This window comes from Pseudorasbora parva, chromosome 12 (assembly GCF_024679245.1).
Source record: "Pseudorasbora parva isolate DD20220531a chromosome 12, ASM2467924v1, whole genome shotgun sequence".
In the NCBI taxonomy this organism is placed as follows: domain Eukaryota; kingdom Metazoa; phylum Chordata; class Actinopteri; order Cypriniformes; family Gobionidae; genus Pseudorasbora; species Pseudorasbora parva.
Window position 1 is genome coordinate 6918082 of NC_090183.1, and position 23456 is coordinate 6941537.

The following is a 23456-nucleotide window of genomic DNA, read 5'->3' on the forward strand; positions in this document are numbered from 1 at the left end:
TAAATTTGCAGATACTGTTTATGCTCAAGCAGCAACATTACACACTAACTAAAGTTAAAAAAGTTAAATTGCATGCAACCACCCCTTTAAAGGGTTAGTTCACACAAAAATGAAAATTCTGTCATTAATTACTCATGTCGTTTGACACCCGTAAGACCTTTGTTCATCTTCGGAAGAATTTTAGATTTACCATTTGAGTGAAGATAGCTTTTAGATATACATAATATTTGACTGAGTTTGCCTGAGTGTTTGTGTGCATGTGTGCAGGTGAGTAGCTCTCTCTTTCATTGTTATTGATCTGCACTTTCTAATCAGTAGAGCAGACGTCCTCTGTCTTTCTCTATTTGAATTATACCTAAACCTCAATGTACTTAACCACAAATTCGATTTACTCTCCAAGAAATTAATTGAATCGCTCTTTTCCGATTTCTCCTGCTGTTATCACTTATTAGCAATAAGTATTAAACATTAAAAATGAGATCGATGCAATGGAGAATGGTGTCTGAGCGACTGTGCTGTGTTGCAGCTGTGTGGAATCTTGGAGCTGATGGTGACTCTGCTGCAGACCAGCGCGGCGAGGGACCAGCTCTTCCTGCTGCTGTTTGAACCGGGAGCGGCCGACTCCTGCTACGCCCTGCTGCTAAACAACAAACACTCCGACCGCCTCCGAGAGCTCGTCTTCAAGGTGCACTTAATACTCTAGCTTTTCTAAAGCAACTTTTGCTGGTGATACACACACACATTATTATCAGAAGTGTTTGCTTCTAATGCTTGGGGTTAAAGAATTGAAAAAAAAATTGAATTTATGTGCATTACCTATTCTGCAAATGAAACCTAAAATCATACTGTTACATTTCTAAGCATTCAGACTTATAATATTAGCCTTGCAGACAGTTAAACAGAAATACAAATCCCATAGACCTGAAAAAGAGAGCTGAGCCTATCTAAAGATAACCAGAATATCAGAACAGAGGGTAGTTCTTTTGAATTGGTCTAGAAACCAACCACCTATTAACCACCCAGAGCACACTAAAAACAGAGCACCTTAGCAACTGCACTGCAGTAGAATGTAAATTTGTAAAATTGTAGTTGCATAAGGAGCTTAACAGATCATTACATAAAGGGCCCTATTTTTGTCTCTTAATGAGTAATGGGTGTTTTTAGGGATAACGTGCAATAAACCAATCAGATTCACACCTCCCATTCCCTTTAAAAGGCAGTTGCGCTTGCTCCATGGCAGAATTTGTGAGCGGAAAGACTGAACGCTTCTCCAGAGATAAATCCTTTTGTTTCCTGCACCTCAATGGCACAGTTGATTTCAGTTCCTCAAAACAGCAACGCCTGTACACACCTCATTTTCAGACTAGTACGCCCATGGGTGAACAGATTTTTACAGTGAACATTTGTTATTTAAAGATGTGAAAATGTTAACTGCGTTGCACTTGGCGATTTATTGCATCGGTCGTAGGAGAGGGCCCATTGTTGGCAGGAAACAGAAGTTGCAAATAGTCTTTTCTTCTCTATTGTGACGTATATCCTGAAACAGCTTCTCCAACAAGAACAAATGTAGGGCAAATAAATTAAATTGATTGGATGCTTGTAGTTTGTAATTTGTTCATGTGAATGACAGTTAGCCCCGACCTCACGCCAAGAGGGAAGGGAAGTTTGGGCAAGTTTCATAAAAAAAATTTTCAAGAATTTTCCATTTTTGTTTCATATTGACTTTAAAAGGGTGGTAAAACACATTCTTTCGAAGGCCTGATTGTGTTTGTGGGGTGCACTGTGACGTGTTCATGCTGCTTTATGTATGATGCATTATGCATTATATAATGTTTGAGAATGAAGTAAATGATACTAAATGCTTTTGTCAAATAGTTGTATTATGTACATTGTGACATTTAAATGACTGCTTTAGTTTAAATTGTGTGTGTGTGTGTGTGTGTGTGTGTGTGTGTGTGTGTGTGTGTGTGTGTGTGTGTGTGTGTGTGTGTGTGTGTGTGTGTGTGTGTGTGTGTGTGTGTGTGTGTGTGTGTGTGTGTGTGTGTGTGTGTGTGTGTGTGTGTGTGTGTGTGTGTGTTTGTGTGTGTGTGTGTGTGTGTGTGTGTTTCTGCAGTTGTTTGAGCGGATGCTTAAATGTGACCGTGTGTATGAGAAGAGCAAACAGAGGTTACGCTTGAGGGAAGTGGGATACTCTGGCCTCAGTCTGCTATTCTCTGAACTGCACCTTACTTCCACCCTCATCAAGTGCCTCCTTCACCAAGTGCTGTCTACTGGTCAGTCTGATTAACACTAATCCACACTCCACCTGACTCAGCACGTACTCTGATACTCAGATATTAAGCAGACAGTCTACAGAAAACTCTGAGAGTTAGTTGACATGTAGTTGCGGTTACTTATAGTTAGAATAATTTACATATTTTCAAAGCAAATGCATAATACGTGTTAAATATAAAATATATAATGTAATAAAACTAGTTACTAGTTACTAGTTATAGTTTTATTTTATTTTTTTACGAATTAGATACATAGTAGGGTGATTGGGACACTTTTTGCCTTTGAGATGACTTGGAAAAAGTGTCCTAATCACCCTGAATTTACCCTATATAGTATGTGCTAGAGGAGACTTTACAGAGTGCTCGACTCTTGCATTGACAATACAAGATATTGACCAAAAATGTATGTACCTCTTGCCTGGTATTGGCAATGCAAGACTCCAGCTCTCTGTAAAGTCTCATCCAGTACATCCCAAAGACTCTCAATGAATTTAAGGTCTGGATTTAAATAATGTGTGAAAAATGATTCTTCACACTCCCTCACAGCTATTCTCTCACAATTTGAGTCTGATGAATCTTGATATTGTTATCCTGGAATATGGCTATAAAGTGTCTTCCTACATGGCTGTTTAAGAAATGAAAAAAGCTACAAACTCCATCATTTAGGCTTAGAAGAACTGCATACCTTTATAACATATAACATATGCTAGAAACATAATCACTGCAATAATGAAACAATCATATACTCTTACACATTTTCCTATTTAAATCCAAACAGCGACTTTTTTTGGTCAGGCAGTGTAGTTTATATAGATAAATGTATTGATTTATTGGCCACACTTAATTGTGATAATGTTTTTGTCCTCTAGATACTGTGGTGAACTATAAAGATCTGATGGCTGTGATTCAGCTGACCCATAAAGCTGGGCCCAGTGTTCGCCTGACTGTATGCAAGAGGGTTAGAGCACTTTTTCCATTTCACACATGTACACATCACAGTTTTTATTGTTATTGAGATTTTTTTTTTAATTGATTCTTTTCCATATAAAATGAAAAAATACCTATAGAGATAGAAAAATAATAAATGAAAATCAATGAGCTATGTATTAAGGATTTTAAAGCTAAATAATTGCTATGTGTAAAGAAACAACCTTAAAGGAACACTCTATCATTTTTTGAAATAGGGCTTAGTTTTTGTTCTTTTGTAAATTCAAGCTTTGATATTAGTTTAAAGGAACACTCCACCATTTTTAGAAATAGGGCTTATTCAACTTCTTCCTACAATTAGATATGTGGGCAGATGCATTTTTGTCTCAGCTTAGCTTAGCTTAGCTTAATGCAGGCCACAAGAAGGTGGGTGTTTTTTTTCTTTCTTTTACTCCGGACATGCTAGCTGGCAACATAGGATTCCATTCATTATGCTAAGCTAAGTGAGCGGCGACCCTGCCAAACTCAAGCAATGCATGCACTGAGACAAATGCATTTGACCACATATCTAAATATAGAACAGAAGTTGAATAAGTCCTATTTCTAAAAACGGTGGAGTGTTCCTTTTTTTATCAAAGTAATCTTAGGCTTCGTGTTTTTTATCTTTTTTATCTTCGTGCTTTTTATCTTTTTTTATCAAACTAATATCAAAGCTTAAATTTACAAAATAAAATAAAACTAAATTGCAACTCGAATGTACGCCAAATTAAACAAAGGACAAAAAAGACTTGTTTATAATGTTTTCAACTTCTTTTTTCTTTTTCCCGCAGCTGTATGCGCTGTTGCAGTCTCAACAGGATGCAGCGCTGCAGATCTCAAAGCAGATGTGTTGGCAGGGCACTCTAATGCGCTTGCTCGTCCGGAGCCCCGGGATCGACGGAGGTTCTGGTTCGGGCCGTGGTGACGCGGCCAGCCTGGGGAGTTTTGAGCTGAGTCGCAGCAGCGGAGGAAACCGCCTGGAGCCTCCTCTGGAGCGAAAGGCTCTCGGAGACAGCATGGGGAGGCTGAACGAAGAGCGAGACAGTGTCTCAGACAGCAGGTCCATAGACAGCCTGGACAACGGAGACCTGATGTCTCTCTCTGAAACACCAGTGGACGCGCCGACACCAAAAACCTGGGGTGGGAAAGCAGGGGTCTTGAGTTTGGACCTTTCCCATGTGCATCTGTTTGATCACGGGGACAGCGGCAGTCAGACTCCTGGTAGCATGCCTAGCACGCCGTCTCCTCTAGAGAATGCGAAACCTTTTCTCGGAACTTCCTCTCTGAACGATGACAACTTCCTGTTCAGTGACAATGTGTCCCTGGGAGAGTCTTTTAACAGCGAGGTGAGTCTAGGTCTGATGTGTGTTTTTGAGTGCATAAGTGGAGCAGGAAGTTACATTTATAACTTCCTCGTACAAATAGTGTTGTCATTTTTCAAGTTCTCAACAAGAAGTACCTGAATAAAAAGTATTATAATGAAGGTGTCAAGTGATTCTAAAACAAAATGTATAGATGAATGATATTGAAACCCATTCAGTAAAATCTGTATCAATGTATCAAGTTGTTACAGGGTAATTTACTTGGAGGAATGGTTGCATAGTCCATTGATTTAATATAAATACATTTACAATTTTATTAAACATTGTTGTCTTTCATCAACTTTCATCTGCCATTTATACAATCTTTTACTTACCTGTGGTAAAGTCACTATAAAGCATAAACCCCAGTTTTGCCACTCGCAAGCACCACTCACAATTTCTTCAGGAATTGTACATTCTAGTTTACACTACTGTTCATAATTAATATTTTTATTGAGCAAGGACTCATTAAAGGGTTAGTTCACCCAAAAATGAAAATTATTTCATTAATTACTCACCCTCATGCCGTTGGACACCCGTAACACCTTCGTTCATCTTCTGAACACAAATGAAGATATTTTTGTTGAAAGCTGATGGCTGAGAAAGGCTTCAGAGAGGCCTCCATTGGCATTCAGTATATTTCCACTCACAAGACCCATAAAAGGCACTAAAGACGTCTTTACAAAGTCCATCTCACTACAGGGGCTGTACAATAATTTTACAATGCGACGAAAATAGTTATTGTGCGCACAAAAATCAAAATAATGACTTAATCCACCAAATTATTGACGTGAACTTAACGCATACACGAGAATATGACGCAGCTCCACAGTTCGAATCGGAAGAGGAGCATCGCGTGAGTTCCAGGTGAGTTCACGTCCGAGACCTACACGGAAGACAATAACTTGGCGGGTAAAGTCATTATTTAGATTTTTTTAGAAACTATTTTCGTCGCATTGTAAAATTATTGTACAGCCCCTGTAGTGAGATGGACTTTGTAAAGACGTCTTTAGTGCCTTTATGGGTCTTGTGAGTGGGTCAGTGGAAATATACTGAATGCCAATGGAGGCCTTTCTCAGCCATCAGCTTTCAACAAAAATATCTTCATTTGTGTTCTGAAGATAAACGAAGGTGTTACGGGTGTCCAACGACATGAGGGTGAGTAATTAATGAAATAATTTTCATTTTTGGGTGAACTAACCCTTTAAGTTGATTAAAAAAAAGTGAAGTAAAGACACTTACACATAATGTAACAAAATTGTATTAAATAAATGCAATTTTTCATGCACTTTCCATTTATTAAAGAAACCTGAAAAAGTATGGTGTAAACAAAGATATATGAACTGTTTTCATTGTTGATAATTACAATTTTACAATATTACTATTTTTACTGTATTTTAGTTAAAACAATCAGAAATTCATATTTAAATATATTTGTATTACATATAATTAAAATATAATTGTAGTAAAATGGAGGACTTTGTAGGACTTAGTTAACACTATGAACAATAAAAAAATTGAAAAAAATTTGTAATTAAAAAAAAAAAAAAAAACCCAGAAACCAATGTCTTTTCATTTCAAATAAGACTGATTGATTGATTGATTTTCCGCCCAGCGTACGGAGGAGGAGTTGGCTCGTCTGCTGTTGGAGATTGTGCTGTGTGTCATGTGGAGAGGTGTGGAGGGGTCAGACGACACTGCCTGGCTGGAGAGGGGTCAGGTGTTCTCCGCCCTCACCAAACTGGGCACTGCCAATGAGCTGCTGCTGCCCGTCGACCACATCAAACTCAGGTGAGACTACAGTTCAGATTAGTTTCCCTGGAACTGTTGCTTAATACTAATGATGCACATAAATGAAGGATTTTTTTTATGAATGAAGTTTTTATTTTAAGTTTTAAATATATTATCAAAAACACACACATACAAATACTTTTAATATAATTATTTCATATTTAATAATCAACTCTCACATAAAAAAGATTGTATACAACATGAATCTACATGGGGCCGTTTTTAAATCAACTTTTTAATGATAAAAATATTATATAATAATAAGTCTTCCCCAATTTGTTATTAAAATAAAAACATTTAAATGCTGGCTATAATAACTTGTTTTCAAGACATATTTATTCAAACACAAGAATAATATTGTTAAATGCTCTTTAGAGGTTTTTTTTTTCCTAGCTGACTAATTAGTTTATGGACTTCCTGAGGTAAATGTAACATAAAAAAAAAACATGTTTGTTTTTTTAATTTCATTATAAAATTTACAGAACTTGAAAGCTGAGACTTTGTTTTTTATCAAAAGTAATTAAGTACAAAGCTTATTACGATTATTGTGTAGAAATAATGTTTAATGAAGTTTTGAACTGAAAATAGCATAAGCTTAAAACTCAGTTAATCAAAAAATAAAGACATTTTATAAAGAGCATCATATCCACATTGTGTGCACGAAATATACACAGACACAGTAAAAAGGCACCATAGGAGAAGCGTTAATTAAACATCACAAATTTGGTCAATGATTTCTGCCCTCAAAATGTCTACTAAATACAATTAAAGTTTTTGTGGATCTGAACAACTGGTGATAATGCGTTTGCTACCCTCTTTCTCTCCAGTCTGATGGAGAGGATGTTGGAATGGGCCGTAACGGACAACCGAGAGGCGACGACGGCCACGCTGCCGCAGCACACAGAGAATGCAGTGCGTCTGCTGCACGTGGTGCAGGACTTCCTGCAGGCTGAGGGTCTGGTGAATCCCGCCCTATGGACTGAGAAGGTTCTGGAGGAGACGGTGACTCTGATGGACGGGCTGATGGTGTGGTATGCCTCAGGAACGCAGTGGCTACAGCTGTCTCAGGTGGGGCTACGGCTGCTGCTCGGGTTCATGGCTCAGGAAGATCCGCAGGTGAGAGCTCATAAGCCTGTGGTCAAAACACTTGCTGAAAACACTTTATTTTGATGGTCCACTTTAGACATTCTACTAACTATAAGTAACTTTGCAACTGCATGTCAGCTGACTCTCATTAGAGTATTAGTAGTCTATTATGTTAAGGTTAGGGTTAATGGAATACGTTGACATGCAGTTGCAAAGTTACTTAGAGTTAGTAGATAGATTCTTTATATCCAATCTAGTTTATAGTAAAAGGTCAATGTATCAAATACATCAGGCTTTTGAGGAACATTTACTTGTACATTTCTCAATCATCATTGTATTGTGTTGCATTATATGTTTTTTCTCCCACAGTAAAAACTAGATCTTTGATCATACAACTAAGCATTTAAACTCTAACTTACTAAGACATATAATTGGGAGATATAGAATGACAACTGGAATTTATATGCATTTTATGCAAATATTCTGCTGTACTGTTATAAAGATGTCTTTTATTTACATTACAATCAGGGCCTGATTTTTTTTGCTCATCAGTCACTGTGGCTAGTGGTTTACCAAAGTTACTAGCCACTCAGCATTTTCACTGGCTACAGTTTTGACATCGATGCCATGGGGAAAACTGCCATATAGATATTTTTAGTACTATCTCATAGTTTGGCAGTAGTTATATTAGGCTGCTGTCACTTTTAAGACCTGACACACTGATCTATTAAATTGCTACACATATGCTATTCTGCTTCTTTCTCAACTGTTTATGTTCACTCAAAACACAACTAACCGTGTTAAAATGAATACATGAAGACTGGCATTTTGACATTATTTTGTGTGGATATGACTGCAGGGTATCCGCGGGGTCTTGAAAAGTCTTAAAAGGTGATAAATCAATTTTGGGAAAATTAAGACCCTTATAAAGTATTAAAAAGTCTTATCACGGCTTTATAAAGTCTTAAATTTTGAAAGTATTTTGTTCAAGCTTTGTCAAAAGAGTTTGACTCCAAAAAGGATTTATGAATATATTTATTTTCATCCCCATAAGTATTAAAAAACAACGGGGCGCTCAGTCTGAGATCGGCTCGGAGCGCGCGCCAGGGATGGACATTAGCACCGCCACCAGCCAAATGCGGCTGATTTTGAGTTGTGGCGGGTAAACTCGCTTCACCTACCGAGCTGTTTCACCTCTTTGTAAACTTTGTTCAATGCATGCGAGTGCTGCCGTATGTGCGCAAATGACCAGTCATTTTCTCTGTCATCACTTGCGTGAAGACGTGCTGTGAGACTCGCGCGCGCTGAGAGAAGATCTGACGCTGTGCATCATCCGAGAGCGCGCACTCGTCTCACAGTGCGCAAATATTGAGTTCTCTTTCAAGTCTTGCGCTTAAAACGGACAAACTCGCACAAGAAGTATGTCAACATGTCCATCTTGAGTATCCTAGCAGACATAGTCTGAATATGCCTTAAGTGAACTGTATAATATGCACAGTCGAGAAAGACGAGCATATCCCTGCCTCAGGTCTTAAAGGCGCAGTAGCCTTTGATGCTGCCTGAGTGATGTCCTTATATTTAGTTTGACATTAAACAATGCTCTTGATTGAATAGCTTTTGTAAGTTTAATAAGGATTAATCTTTCATTTAAACAGTTAAAAATGCAGTTATTTTACATTTGATTACTTTATTCAATTTCTGCTGGCCAGTAGGCCTGTGCATTATTATTTAATGTACACATGAGTGAGGTAGAGTTAAACATTTTAGTTTGAATTTTATTTTTCGGTTTTCGGCTTTGGTTTCTTTTTTTTTTGGTTTCGGCCAAGAATTTTGATTTCGGTGCATCCCTACTGACAATGTTCTGCTCGGTATGTTGTCAACGAATGCCAGAACGAAAAGTTTCATTGTTGGGACTAAAAACCATAAAACTGGAAGCCATAAAAGACCACAAATCATTTTGAAAATGTCAAAATGAAATTTCAAAATTTCATTGAGACTTCAGATTAAATAAACTGCTTAAGTATTGTAGAGCTTGTAGTATTAATTTTCACATGCAGTTACACATTGTCGGTTAAAAACAAAAAAGTGGCTGGTAAAAACATTGATTGGTAGAATTTGATAAAAGTTCATTTCCATCCCTGGCGAGCGCTGTCTACAGGTGACGTCATGTATTTTGCGAAATGCGCAGTTAGGTAATGTGTCGCCCTCCATACGTTGCGAAACAGATATGCAATATAAACGATACAAAATTGGCCTACGATGGAGATTTTAAGTCTACATTCGACTACAACTGTTTATTAAAGGTTTGTTGCCGATTAGAAAGTGCAATGATGTCTTAAAATATTTTGAGAAGGTCTTTAAAAAGTCTTAAAAAGGTCTTGAAATTAACTTCAGGATTCCTGCATATACCCTGGACTGTTTAAATGCAATAAACAGCGGAAAAGAACTCAGTTTAGTACTGGGAGGGCTTTATGTTAGCTTGGGTGTGATTGTCTCAATACGCGCAATCCCACTGCAAAATTGAAGCCTTGTAATACCAGCAATATTAATGCAGAGCTAATTAAATGAGTAAGTGAGGGGAGGCGGTGTGTGTGTCAACTCACTGTCGGAGAGATGAGAGAGGAAAAAAGTGCAGCTGGTGTCATGTTTTAATCAGCGAAAAATGAGAATTGGAAATGTCTCAGATATTTCAGTATCAAAATGTAAAATTGAAAATCAATATTATTGACAACACTTTAACACTAAACACTTAGTTTATTTTTTCAGATGCCTTTTTAAAAGACTACAATCGAAAAAAATATGTTAAATATAAAATTCAACCCGGCAAAGTGGCTAGTAGGAGTGACTGTGTTACACGCCACTACTGAAATACACCCGCATTTGGCAGGTTGGCGGGTGTTAATGTCAATGTTACGACCTGTAAGAATTTCATTTTATTTTTTGGCCATATAAATAACAACATCTGCACCAAATTGCATTCTTTTGCTCAGTTTGGGCCTTTCCTTCTTCGGTTGTGACCTCCATATTGTCTATAAGCCTGATGTATCAAATAATAATACTTAACACATACAAACTTTAATCGTACCACCCCAGATTTTGAACGGTAGTATATATTGGTATTAGTACTCCTAAACATGCTCCAATACAAATACTTTAAATCTTTAATCTATTTACACTGTTTGTTCTTCATTTCCGGCAGGTGTGTGCCATGGCTACTGCCAAACTGAATGGCATCTTACAAACAAAAACGGTGGACTCTCAGGACGAGGCCTGTTATCTTCTGGGCCGCGTGGAGGAAATCCTCAGGCGCTCCGTGAACGAGGAACGGACGGAGGAGACCTACTCGTTTTTAGTGCCTCTTCTCCGTACCCTCCTGTCTAAAGTCCACAAACTCCTGTACATGGAGCTGCACCTACCTTCCCTCCCCGACACCAACGGAAGTCCGTCTTTCTTTGAGGATTTCCAGCTGTACTGCAGCTCCCCGGAGTGGAGGGTCTATTTGGATAAATATGTGAGAGCTGTGTATAACTGTATTATAATTTAATGTTGGTCGAACTCTCCTAATTAATTTCTATCGCAAGTACTATGCTCTTCTAGTTTGTAAATCTAAATGTAGTTTTTCTGTTTCGTCAGATTATCCCCTACATGAAGCAATATGAGATCGAGACGTTTAGTCAGGGTCATGAGAACATGGCCCTTTTTTGGAAGGACTGTTATGAGGCATTCATGCTCAATTTGCACCGCAGGGACAGAGAGAGAGGAGAGAGCAAGATACGCTTCCAGGTAGCAAAACATCTACACACACACACACACACACACACACACACACACACACACACACACACACACACACACACACACACACACATACAAACAAACATTTTTTCATACATTTATTTTCTTACTGAATTTGCCTTTTAGCAAAGAAATCCTAAAAAATGTATTCCACGAACTGATAATAATAAGAAATATTGCTTGAGCAGCAAACCAGCATATTAGAATGAAGGATCATGTGACACTGAAGACCTGAGGAATGATGCTTAAAATGCAGCTTTTATCACAGGAATAAACTACATTTTAAAATATAATCAAATAGAAAACAGTTATTTTAAATTGTAATGATATTTCACGCTATTACTGTTTTTACTGTATTTTTGATTAAATAAATGCAGCTTTGGTGAGCAGAAGAGACTCATCTGAAATCTCACCAACCCAAAAAGGCAAATCTCCTGCTTGAAAGGCAGCGAATAGATTTTTTCTTAAAATTGAATGCATAATTTACGTATCAGACGTTCATAAACATTTCATTGTCCTTCAGGAGCAGTTTGTGGAACCGTTCAGTCGTCGTGGGCGTCAGGAGAACCTGAGGTACAACAGCATGCTGAAACAAATCCACACGCAAAACAGCGCCATCCTCAGGCAGTGGAGGGCAGCGCGCAGAGGACTCTTCTGTGAAAGAGGACCCTGGGTGGACAAGTGAGTGTTGTTTCTGTGTGTAGTTGTCGCAGAGATCAAGAGTGGATGTTGTGTTTGTGTAGGTGGATGTGTACACGTTTAAAGACTAATGAAATGTGTTTTTCCCATGGTGTAATGGACTAAAAGCAATTGGCTATTTTAAAAAATGTGGTCTGTAAGGCAGCTGGTTTTGTTTGGCAGGCAGCAGAAGGATACACACTGGAAACTCTCTAGCGCTGAGAACTACTCCCGTATGCGACTTAAATTGGTACGAAATTACAACTTTGACCCCCACAAGGAGGCCAGTGCCTTGAGAGACAACCTGGGTAAGATATTTTACACACATATAAATTCATTTATATGAATCTTGTGACTTGGATTTGGGAAAATAGCTGGTTTTGTGTGTGTTACCTCAGGTGTGCAGCACAAGCAGGTAAACGCTGAGTCACTGTTGTTAGAGGCAGTGAAGCAGGTGAAGGTCAGTGATCTGGAGGATGACATCCTGGAACTCCTGGAGGAGGATCCTGCATCGGCCAATCAGTGAGTCTCAGTTTAGACGAACAGGAGAAAAAGCCAATTACTGGAGCTCAATACAAAAACACGTGTTTACTCAATAATAAGAGAGATGGACAGACAACAAGAAATGTGCAATCTCATGGAAACTCCTTAAATAATCTGTAAATGAGTAAATTTTTTGCCAAAAAATGATTGATACAATTATTTTTGCTTTTTGGGTATACATTGATCAAGCATAACATTATGACCATCCTAGTTCCTTTTGCTGCCAAAATAGCCCTGATTCGGCGTGCATCAATGAGCCTTGGCCACCCATGAGAGAGGCTGCTCACTGCAGAGCAAATAGCTGGGGCGTACATGTAGCTCCTCCCCACTAGAATTCCAGAGAGGAGGGGTGCCTAATGGGTGGAGCTAGAATATCCAACCACACCTTAACCCTACCCACAACTCCATCCCTCCACCCCATTGGAGCTCCAGAGAGGAGGAGCTGAATGTCGCTTGACTCTGCAGTGAGTACCACTTGACCCATAACCCTGTCGCTGGATCACCACTGTTCCTTCGTTGGACCACTTTTGATAGAGACTGACCACTGCAGAATCGGACCACTCCACTACAGCTGCCGTTTTGGAGATGCTCTGACCCAGCAATAGTCTAGCCATCACAATTTGGCCCTTGCCAAACTCACTCAAATCTTTATGCTTGCCCATTTTTCCTGCTTCTAACACATCAACCTTCAGGACAAAATGTTCACTTACTGCCTAATATATCCCACCAACTAACAGGTGCCGTGCTGAAGAGATAATCAGTGTTATTCACTTCACCGGTCATAATGTTATGCCTGATCGGTGTAAATGCCTTTGTTTGTTTAAACAGCAACTTAGTCTGTTTACATTTTGACATTAACGTTAAGGTGGTTAATCACTTTTTGAAAATCTTATGCTTCACAAGGATGCATTAAATAGAAAAAAAAACATTATTTATGATCTAAAAAATAGAAATTATTTGAATTAAAAAAAAATACTTTCACTTTTTTTCAATTTATTGTATGTTTATGGAATAAAACTATTAATTTCTTTATAAAATTGTTGTGTATGTGAACAACTCGCTGTCATTCTCTAAGGGCTGATTCCGAAGAGGCTGGTCAAAAGGAGAAGTTGGTGATCTCAGAGGACTGTGAGCTGGTCACAGTGGTTGACGTCTATCCGGGTCGTCTTGAGCTCACCACACAACACATCTACTTTTACGACAGCAGCGCAGAGAAAGAGGAAGGTGAGGAGAAATTGGGAAAGTGCAGTGTGAAGTTCAAAGGTCATCTATGTGAGGAAAGAGATGAAATTGATGTTCTCCATTTCCAGGTGTAGGTCAAGACTTTAAATGGCCTCTGTCTCAGATCAGAGAGATCCACCTGCGCAGATACAACCTCCGACGCTCAGCGTTAGAGATCTTTCTCATCGACCAGACCAACTACTTTCTGAACTTCAAGAAAGAGGTCAGAAATGTTTCTCTGGCTATCAACAGACCAAGCTCAATCTTTTAAGATTGAACGCCGGTCTGGAGAGTCTACTATGTATTTTCTACTTCAAGAGACGTGATCAATGAGCACAATTCAAATGACTCTATATGCAATTGGATAGTCCTTCAACAGATCAGACAATGATCCATCACTTCTCTATTCGTCATCGTGTTAAATACGCTAATAGTGCGCCATGTGGAAAAGCCAGTTTGTGATTGGTCTACAGGATTGTCGCAAGTCATCATGAAATGGAAGTTGCGATAATCTTTTCTTCCCTATTATGATGTATATCCAAGTGAAAAAATTGTAGGGCCCTTTTTGAACGATTTAAGCTCATTGTCTAAAGTGCACTCTGGGTGTGTCCGAATCCATTTTTGCTAGTTTAATGATGGGAAAAATGGTCGTAAAAATGGTGGTCATTTTTTTAAATATATATTTAAAAATGTTTGCGTTCTGCTGCGTGTCCCTGTGTGTGTAATAAACATAGTGTACGTGTGTTGTGGACCCGCCTGTAGGCGCATATTACTAATGCCCCCTTTAAATAACAAATACAATTTTGCTTTAAATATCAATGTACCAATACCCATGCATGCACATAAGTGCACAAATGGGCAAAAAACCATTTGCTATTTAACGTGACAATGACAACTGCGTCGAGCTGAAACTAACGATAAAAACTTGCGTCATGCCTGGTGCCGTATTGTGCAGGGTGTATGATAGCGCACGTAGGCTTGATTTTGTCCGTGGAGAATTGATTGGATGGTTGTAGTTTTCTATTGGTTGATCGCATGTCATGTGACTGACAGGTTGTCCCACCCTTCAGTAAACACATCATCAGAGAACCGATGAGATGTCACTGCAAGAGGGAGGGGAAATTATTTTGATTCAATTACTATGTCACATGAAAATACAAATAAAAATTATGTGCATGATTTAACACTCATCAGGTCTCATTCACCAATAGTTGAATTATTCATACTTTTGCACTCAGTAGAACTTCTTGCCTAGTTCACAACACGTGCATACGCACATGAATTTGTTCCCTCCCTCCATCATTAATTTGTAATATTAATAAATTTGTAGTATTCTAAATGAGCAGCCATTTTCTCAAGGTTAGTCATTTGCATAAAATAAGCTCAAACCATCTCTATATGATGGCTGCCCTCACGATCTTGTCTTCCGTTACTCAGCAAACGTATTACACTCTCTAAAGATGCAACGAAAAGCATTTACAACAAGATCCTCATGCAATGCCAGCTGCGCAATCCTCAAAACCTGTTCAAACTCAAAAAACACCTTTTTGTAGAGAAAGCAGATTACAGACCTCTCATTTACCAGCTGTACATATCTATGATTTGTGCAGGGGGAAACATTGGTGTGCAAATGGGTGTGAACGAGGGTTGGTGAATGAGACCTATTTTTATTTGTCAATGTTCCCACCTTATTTTATTCAGTCTCTCAAAATTGTTTCTGGGTTTGATTGACAGGTGCGCAATAAAGTGTACAGTCGGATGCTGCTGCTGCGTTCCATCTCTCTTCAGGCCACTCACTCACCGCAGGAGCTGCTCAAAGCGTCTGGACTCACACAGGTCACTGCAGACGTATGAAGCACTCTCAGTTTAGGATTTGATGAAGTATATAGACACTGCAATTTTAGAGCTGATTACGTACTGACTTTCACTTCTCTCTGTCATCAGAAATGGGTGAACAGGGAGATCTCAAACTTTGACTACCTGATGCAGTTAAACACTATAGCAGGAAGGACGTATAATGATCTGGCTCAGTATCCTGTGGTGAGTGACATTTACACACACACTCGTGATTCTGTTTGAACTGTGGTATGGTCACACATCAGAGTTCATTTATTAACTAAATGATCATACATGTTTTTAGTTCCCCTGGATCCTGTCAGATTATACGTCAGAGGAGCTGGATCTGTCTGATCCACGGGTGTTCAGAGATCTCTCTAAACCTGTGGCCGTGCTGAACGAGAGGAATGCCAAAGCCGTCAGAGAGAAGTGTGTTTCTGTCTTATGTTTATGTCTTTGTGTTGTTCTCTGTCCTTACAACTCGACAAAGATAGAAGTCTCAGTAATCAGTTCGCACTGTCTAATCTATAACCAGTGTTATTTATATATATACTATTATAGTATTTATTCAAATGTTGAATTATTTTTATTTTTATTTTCATTTTAGTTTGTTTTAGTAATTTTTTTTATTTAGCTTTTTAGTTTTTAAGTTTAAATTTTTCAAATAATATTACAATTTTATTTCAACTTAATGTCAATTAACGAAATTATTTCTAATAGTTAGTAAAGTTAGTTTTAGTTAACAAAAACAACTCTTCCAAACACTATTTAGATGCCTACCTAGGCAACATTGTTACATCGATGGTATGGTCCCGCTCTGAAAGCTTTACCTAATAGTAGGGTGCAAAATTTCAGTTTTATACATTTTTCAGTTGTATTATTTGTTAAATCCAGCAGCATGTATCGTTCACAGATAATGCAATCCTAGAATGCATTGTGAGGAACAACTTGGTTATAAGTTAGCAGTGTTTTTGTTTCAATTTTTTTTTCAATAACTTTTAAAATAAAGCCTTTAATTTAGCCTTTAATTTAAACTTATTTCAGTTGTTTAATTAAAATGTTTGTCTAAGACAAAATGGCTAAGCTTTATTTCAGTTTCCGAAAACAATTTGTTCATGGTTTTAGTAGTTTGTGAAACACTGGTCTCTTGTGGTGTTCTCAGTCACTTCATTAGGTTCTCAGTCAGCCCAGAACTCAGTCAGTTCTCAGTCACTTCATACACTGCAAACTGCATTTGCAGTGTGCTCATTTTGTAGGATGATTCCCATTTAGACAGTGAAGCAGCTCACTAGGTTTTGGAAAAGAGGAAATGTTTTGAAAGTTGATTTTGCGGCAGCAATTGATAAATATGGTTGTAAATGATCTGCAGATATGAGAGTTTTGAAGACCCCACGGGCACCATAGACCGTTTCCACTACGGCACGCACTACTCGAACGCCGCTGGAGTCATGCATTACCTCATCAGAGTCGAACCCTTCACATCCCTGCACATCCAGCTGCAGAGCGGCAGGTGATGCTTGTCTGCTTTTCTTCTTTTTTACCTTTTTGTTTGTTGTCAGTGTAATTCAATCCGTTCTCTTGTGTCGCTTGTCAACCAAATCACAACTTTTTATTTAATGGGATTTATTTTTTAGGATTATCCTTTTTTACAGGATTATTTTTAATAATTTTTCATATATGGTTTAATGGTTTTTCATTACCATTTTCCTCTCTCTCTCTGATCCTTAGAATTAAGCAGTTTGTTTTTGCTACTGTACCTTTAAGATTGGCCTCTGTTATGATTGGTTATTGATTGATTAATATTTAAACATGGGCAGTCATATGTAATTATGTTTATGGCTTTTAAATCATCTTCGCAGGTTTGACTGTGCTGACCGTCAGTTTCACTCCATTCCTGCTACCTGGCAGACCCTCATGGACAATCCCAACGATGTCAAAGAGCTCATCCCAGAATTCTTTTACTTCCCAGAGTTCTTGGAGAACCAGAACGGTGAGCAGAGGCAGCAGAGTAAACATTTCTCAGAGAAACTTCTAGAAAAATTTTTCTAGAAGTTTTCTAACTTTTAGAAAAAAAAGTTAAGAATAGCAAAAACTCACACTTTCTTTAATTTATTTCAACACATGCTCCCGCCCTAAAATCACACGATTGGTTGAGATAGTGTTGCCAGTAAAGCTTTTTAACCTACCTGTTGTGTTAAAAAAAATTGTGAAAAACAAAAGTCAGTATGACCCCAACACAAAAGCCAAAAACATTTATGTGTCTCAACTTTGCATGCACACTTCTGACAAAAATCCAAGAAGAGATAAATTGCTTTGTTTGAAAATTGAATGCAGGTCAATTCAGAAAAAAAACGCTTTTTAAAACCTATCCCTTCCACTTAAAATCCTTTTTATCGTATCGTCTCCTTTTCTCTCTCATTGTAGGATTTGACCTGGGTCGCTTGCAGATCTCTAAAGAGAGGGTAAATGATGTCATCCTGCCTAAATGGGCCAAATCTCCCGAGGATTTCATCAACAAGCACCGCAAAGCCCTGGTGAGCCCGTTTCTGATGACCTCATCACAGCTCTTCTCCACTAACCTCAATAGAGAGCCTCCAGGGAGGAATTTGTAATTGAATATGGTCCTCTCTTAGTATCTGTTTCTCTTTTTTCTTCTCAATTCCTCTGCTGCTTCTGTCCTATTAAGCACGAAGCAGTGAGAAATGGCTTTGTGAAAGGTTAAAAAACTAGAACGACAAAAGAGTCTTTCCCAGCCACCTCCTGACAGATTCCTCTCATAAAGGCTAATGGCCCCAGGTTTATCCTTAGAGAAATATTGGTTTGGAGGCTTCGCATGTGACCGTTTTCCTGATGTGGATGTTGTGTGTCTCTGCTCAGGAATCAGAGTATGTGTCAGCCCATCTGCATGAATGGATTGATCTGATCTTTGGCTATAAACAGAGGGGCCCAGCTGCAGTGGAGGCCCTTAATGTCTTCTATTACTGCACATATGAAGGTATGACGTTCTTCATACAGCTAAACTTTCTGAAGTGCATATGAGATGTGAGACAGGACAGGAAAGCGTCCTTATACAACAGATTTAAGCTCATCCAGCCACACCCAGTGTTTCGCAGTAGCGAAATACAACGCAAACTCAGACTTTTTCTTGACCTAAAAAATATAACATCTCATCTCATGCAGCCAAAGGACAAGTGGATGGAGAGGAAGGTTGTAGAAACTTGAAATATGAGAGAGGAATGAGCAAGTTTCCCATTGACATTTTGAAATACTCTGGGGTTTTTAATGCTTTATTTAACTTCACAACTCAATCACAAATAAACAGAGTACTCTGAGTAAAATACACTGATGCTTATGTTTTGACTTTACTACCAGGGAATCTTTTTTTATTTGTTTTATAGAGTCTTGTAAATGCAGTTTACCTGCATTTTTAATTTGAACGTAAACTGGTAAATCAGGTTATTTCAATAAGATGAGTTTTAGTAGTTGTCAGTGTATTAGTGTGCATGAAAACGTGCTCATTAACTATTAACTGTGGCATTTTAGTGGATATGTTGTAATTTTATTTTATGAAGGACTTAATTTTATTACAGCTACAGTTTATTGATTTTGTTTAAAGCATTTAATAAAATCATTTCTACTGCAAAAACATTTCTATGGTTTTAATAGAAACCGTAGTTGCATATATATATATATATATATATATATATATATATATATATTTTTTTTTTTTTTTTTATATATATATATATTTTTTTTCTTTTTTGTCTCTTTATTCACACTTAATGAAATAATTTCAAAATGTATCAATATTTTATACACCCTTATTAATTAATGAATTTATTTATTTATTTATTTGGTAAGTATCCATGTAATAAAATTGTCAGCCTGTCATTTTCACACAAATTTTTTTCCTTTAGGGTGAAATAAAACTGGTCAGTTTCACATCAGGGTCCTGATCAACCTGTTGGTGTCTATTTTCGATAATGACTGCTAATGATCACTTACGTTTATAGTGCACATATAATTAGTATAGTGCAACAATTAAATACACTAATATTGTCTCTGCATATTTTAGGGGCTGTTGATCTGGATGCCATTACAGATGAGAAGGAGAGGAAAGCTCTAGAAGGCATGATCAGTAACTTTGGACAGACACCGTGCCAGTTACTGAAGGTACGACACACTGATGCTTTCTTCAGACATACAGGCAGTGTTATTACATGCTCAGATGGAGACCAGAACATACAATTGTCATTTACTCTCCCTCATTTAGTTTTTAACTTGATTTGTGAATAAATGATGAAAGAATATTCATTTTTGAATGTTAAATGCATAGCACTAGTGTAGAGATGACATAAACATGAAGGCACATTTGTTGGTTTGTAAGCTGCTCTGTGTTAATGTGATTTCAGGAGCCCCATCCCATGCGTCTCTCTCTGGAGGAGCTAGAGAAGAGGAGAACTCGTCTGGACTCCTGCCCTCTCAACATTTTTGAACACCTCACAGAACTCAAATCATTCTTCATTGAGGTGACTAAATTGGCAGTCCTTTTATTTATGTGTTGTACTGTTAAGTGGCAGCTGTGGACTGATTTTCATCTCTGTGTTCCATCACTGTGTTTTAGGGCATCAGTGACAATGTACCACTGGTCAAAGCTGTTGTCCCTAAGAACCAATCACATTCATTTATCTCGCAGGGGAGTCCAGATACTCTGGTAAGTCTGGGCTTCATTAGCCATGTCTTAGACATGTGACATGTGAAAAGACATGTTTAAAGACATACTGTAACATCAGAATTGACCCTGTTATTTTATTTTATTTTATTTTTTTAATTAGGTACCCTTGTCTTAATGTGTGCATTTAATCAGTCCACACACACACACACACACACACACACACACACACACACATACACACACACACACACTTGTGTAATAGTTATAAATATATATAACTATTTTGACTCAAATAATTTAGATATTGTTCTGTCACCCTAACATAATATATTTTTTTATCATGTTATCATTGCAAAATGTATACAAATATTAATTTGTAAAAATATATACCGGTAATTATAAAGTAATATACAATAATATATATATATATATATATATATATATATATATATATATATATATATATATATATATATATATATATATATATATATATATATATATATATATATATATATACATACAATTATTTTCATCAGATTATTTTAAACAAATTAATTAATTAAAAAAAATTTATTTTATAAGTAAGATAATATAGTGTCTGATCACACTAACATATTTTTTAAAATAAATATTTTATGAATGTTCCTGTATCATTTTGAACAATGTATCAATGCACATTGTAATGAAATATATACATATTAAAATTAATTAAAAAAAGATTTGAGTCTATTTTGTATTTATATAAGTAAGGGATAATGTACACCCAGCCGGTTGTTATCGCAGAATAAACCCCGACAGAGTGATCAGGAACCCGACGCGAAGCGGAGGCACACTCACACGGCTACTAGTCTCAAATAAATAATTATTAGACACAAAATATTGTCTTGAGATTAAATATTTGATTAGCTCTTACGCAAAGCTTCCGCGAAGAAAAACAGTTCCAACCTGCTTTAAGCCATTATCTATTGCTGAAGATTTGCCATATGCCCTTGCTAAATGTTGAAAATGAATGCTGAAAGGGTTAGTTCACCCAAAAATGAAACCAAGCCTATGATTTACTCACCCTCAAGTTATCGTAGGTGTATATGACATTCTTCCTTCAGACAAATACAATCGGAGTTATATTTAAAAAGTCCAGGCTAACGTTAATCCCAGCAGTAGTTGTAGTTGTGTTTGAAGTCCATAAAAAATGCAGCTGTCCGTCAAATTACGTGCTCCACACAACTCCGATGGGTTAATAGAGCCTTCTGATTCGAAACGATGCGTTTGTGAAAGAAAAATATCTATATTAAAAACGTTATAAAGGAAACCTGCCTTGGAGTCTTCCATTGTAACCCACGGTTGTTTGAGCCACAAGATGGCGCCAGCGTTAAGCATAGAAGTAGTACCGGTCAAGATAACTCGTAGTACCCGTATGAGCGGGTGTTATCTGGAAATAACATACCGCTGGAATGCGCGATTGACCAATCAGAATCAAGTATTTCACAGAGCCGTGTAATAAAAAAAATTATATACTTTTCTATGTACTGTTGGAGTCCTAATATCCCCAACATTGTTCATTTTACAAAAATGGCCATCATAACTGTACATAATCCTTAAATCATACATAAATGCATTAATGCCAATACTGTTCTACTTTGTATTTAATAATACGTTTCTGCTTATTATGAATGTTTAATACTCTCATCATTTGGGCCATCAAGGTAACACTGAGCCACAACTGCTTGATGGGAACTCATGGCTGGCTTCCCTACGACAAGAACATATCCAACTATTTCACCTTCATCAAAGACCCCACCGTAGCCAGTCCAAAGTGAGTCTCTCTAATGGTTAACGTCTCACATCCTGGAAAGATCCTGTTGCTGCCCTGCACTTCCTTTAAAATAAACGACACATCAACAAGCACACTTTTTCTCTCTCTGTAGGACTCAGAGGTTTCTATCAGGGCCGTTCTCTCCCGGAGTTGAAATCACAGCTCATCTGTTTGTTGTGTCTCATGACGGGAAGTTGCTCTTCAGTGGAGGCCACTGGGACAACAGCCTGAGAGTGACATCACTTGTCAAGGGCAAAACAGTCGGGCAACATATCCGCCACATGGGTAATGCAAACTCTCCCTGCTTCTCTTGACCTTCCTCTTCTTTCTTTTTTTAAATTTATTTCATTAATAAACGCAATTTGTATGCAGATTGTATGTTCTCACTTTAACCTTGAGTTGCAGGAAACAGTTCTGCTAACTTGTGTATGTTTGTCTATATTTTTCTGTCCCGGCAGACATCATAACGTGCCTGGCCACAGATCACTTTGGGATTCACCTGATCTCTGGCTCCAGAGACACCACCTGTATGGTGTGGCAGGTGCTACAGCAGGTGCGTTTCTGTTCTGTTGGTCAGTCGTGGTTCATTCCAAAACAGAAGTATATTTTTATAGCCCAATCAAATGTCTTTAATGTATAAATTTGTAAAAAATTCCAAGGCTGCATCTATTTGATCATACATACTCTAAAACTGTAATATAGTGAAATTATTTTACAGTTTAAAATAACTATTTTCTAAGTGAATATATTGTAATATGTCATTTATTCCTGTGATCAAAGCTGAATTTTCAGCATCATTATTCCAATCTTCAGTGTCACATGATACTTCAGAAGTCATTCAAAAATGTTAAAATGCTGCTCAAGAAACATTTCTGATTATTATCGATGCTGAAAACAGCTGTGCTGCTTAAAATGTTGGTGGAAATAATGATACATATTTCATAATAGCACAAGTTAACAAACTGTAGAGATTTTATTTATTTTATTTTATTAATTTTAAATAATAGTTTGAGTGGACATTGCCGTGATGTTTCTTAGACAAATTGGCCATTTTTAATCAATGTTCCAGTAGTTTCTTCCTTTTTTCCTTCCTCTAATTGAAAAGGTTCTTTTGAAAACTGCTTGCTTACTTGTTTTAAATATAATGAATACAATTTCTGCTATTGTAAAGAAGAGGGTATGTATTTCTACTGCTGTGTTGGGACTTTGTCTAACTTTTGTGTGTGTGTGTGTGTGTGTGTGTGTAGGGAGGTGCTCCAGTGGGTCTGTCCTCTAAGCCAGTGCAGGTACTGTATGGACACACAGATGAAGTTGTGAGTGTGTCTATCAGTACAGAGCTGGATATGGCGGTCTCTGGATCAAGGGTGAGACTTGTCTCTCACACTCAAAAACACTTCATGCATCCCAGTTTACAT

The 23456-nt window shown here is 37.6% G+C and overlaps 1 protein-coding gene across 4 annotated transcripts in view; it reads left to right on the forward strand.

The window, feature by feature from the left end:
* Positions 1-23456, forward strand: part of nbeal1 (neurobeachin-like 1) — a 72736-nt gene that overhangs the window by 43784 nt on the left and 5496 nt on the right. For 2 of the 4 annotated variants that reach the window (XM_067458920.1, XM_067458922.1), the window contains 27 exons: positions 527-685; positions 2114-2273; positions 3143-3231; positions 4031-4585; positions 6216-6391; positions 7219-7507; positions 10677-10988; positions 11111-11260; positions 11796-11953; positions 12134-12258; positions 12349-12472; positions 13569-13717; positions 13804-13937; positions 15449-15562; positions 15659-15754; positions 15855-15979; positions 16920-17060; positions 17410-17540; positions 17975-18084; positions 18428-18545; positions 19626-19723; positions 19963-20079; positions 20175-20264; positions 21932-22041; positions 22154-22326; positions 22500-22594; positions 23289-23405. In XM_067458920.1, coding sequence (XP_067315021.1) covers positions 527-685; positions 2114-2273; positions 3143-3231; positions 4031-4585; positions 6216-6391; positions 7219-7507; positions 10677-10988; positions 11111-11260; positions 11796-11953; positions 12134-12258; positions 12349-12472; positions 13569-13717; positions 13804-13937; positions 15449-15562; positions 15659-15754; positions 15855-15979; positions 16920-17060; positions 17410-17540; positions 17975-18084; positions 18428-18545; positions 19626-19723; positions 19963-20079; positions 20175-20264; positions 21932-22041; positions 22154-22326; positions 22500-22594; positions 23289-23405 — 4215 coding nt within the window. The remainder of the gene's footprint in view (positions 1-526; positions 686-2113; positions 2274-3142; positions 3232-4030; positions 4586-6215; positions 6392-7218; positions 7508-10676; positions 10989-11110; positions 11261-11795; positions 11954-12133; positions 12259-12348; positions 12473-13568; positions 13718-13803; positions 13938-15448; positions 15563-15658; positions 15755-15854; positions 15980-16919; positions 17061-17409; positions 17541-17974; positions 18085-18427; positions 18546-19625; positions 19724-19962; positions 20080-20174; positions 20265-21931; positions 22042-22153; positions 22327-22499; positions 22595-23288; positions 23406-23456) is intronic. The other 2 variants (XM_067458921.1, XM_067458923.1) reach the window with 1 other exon arrangement.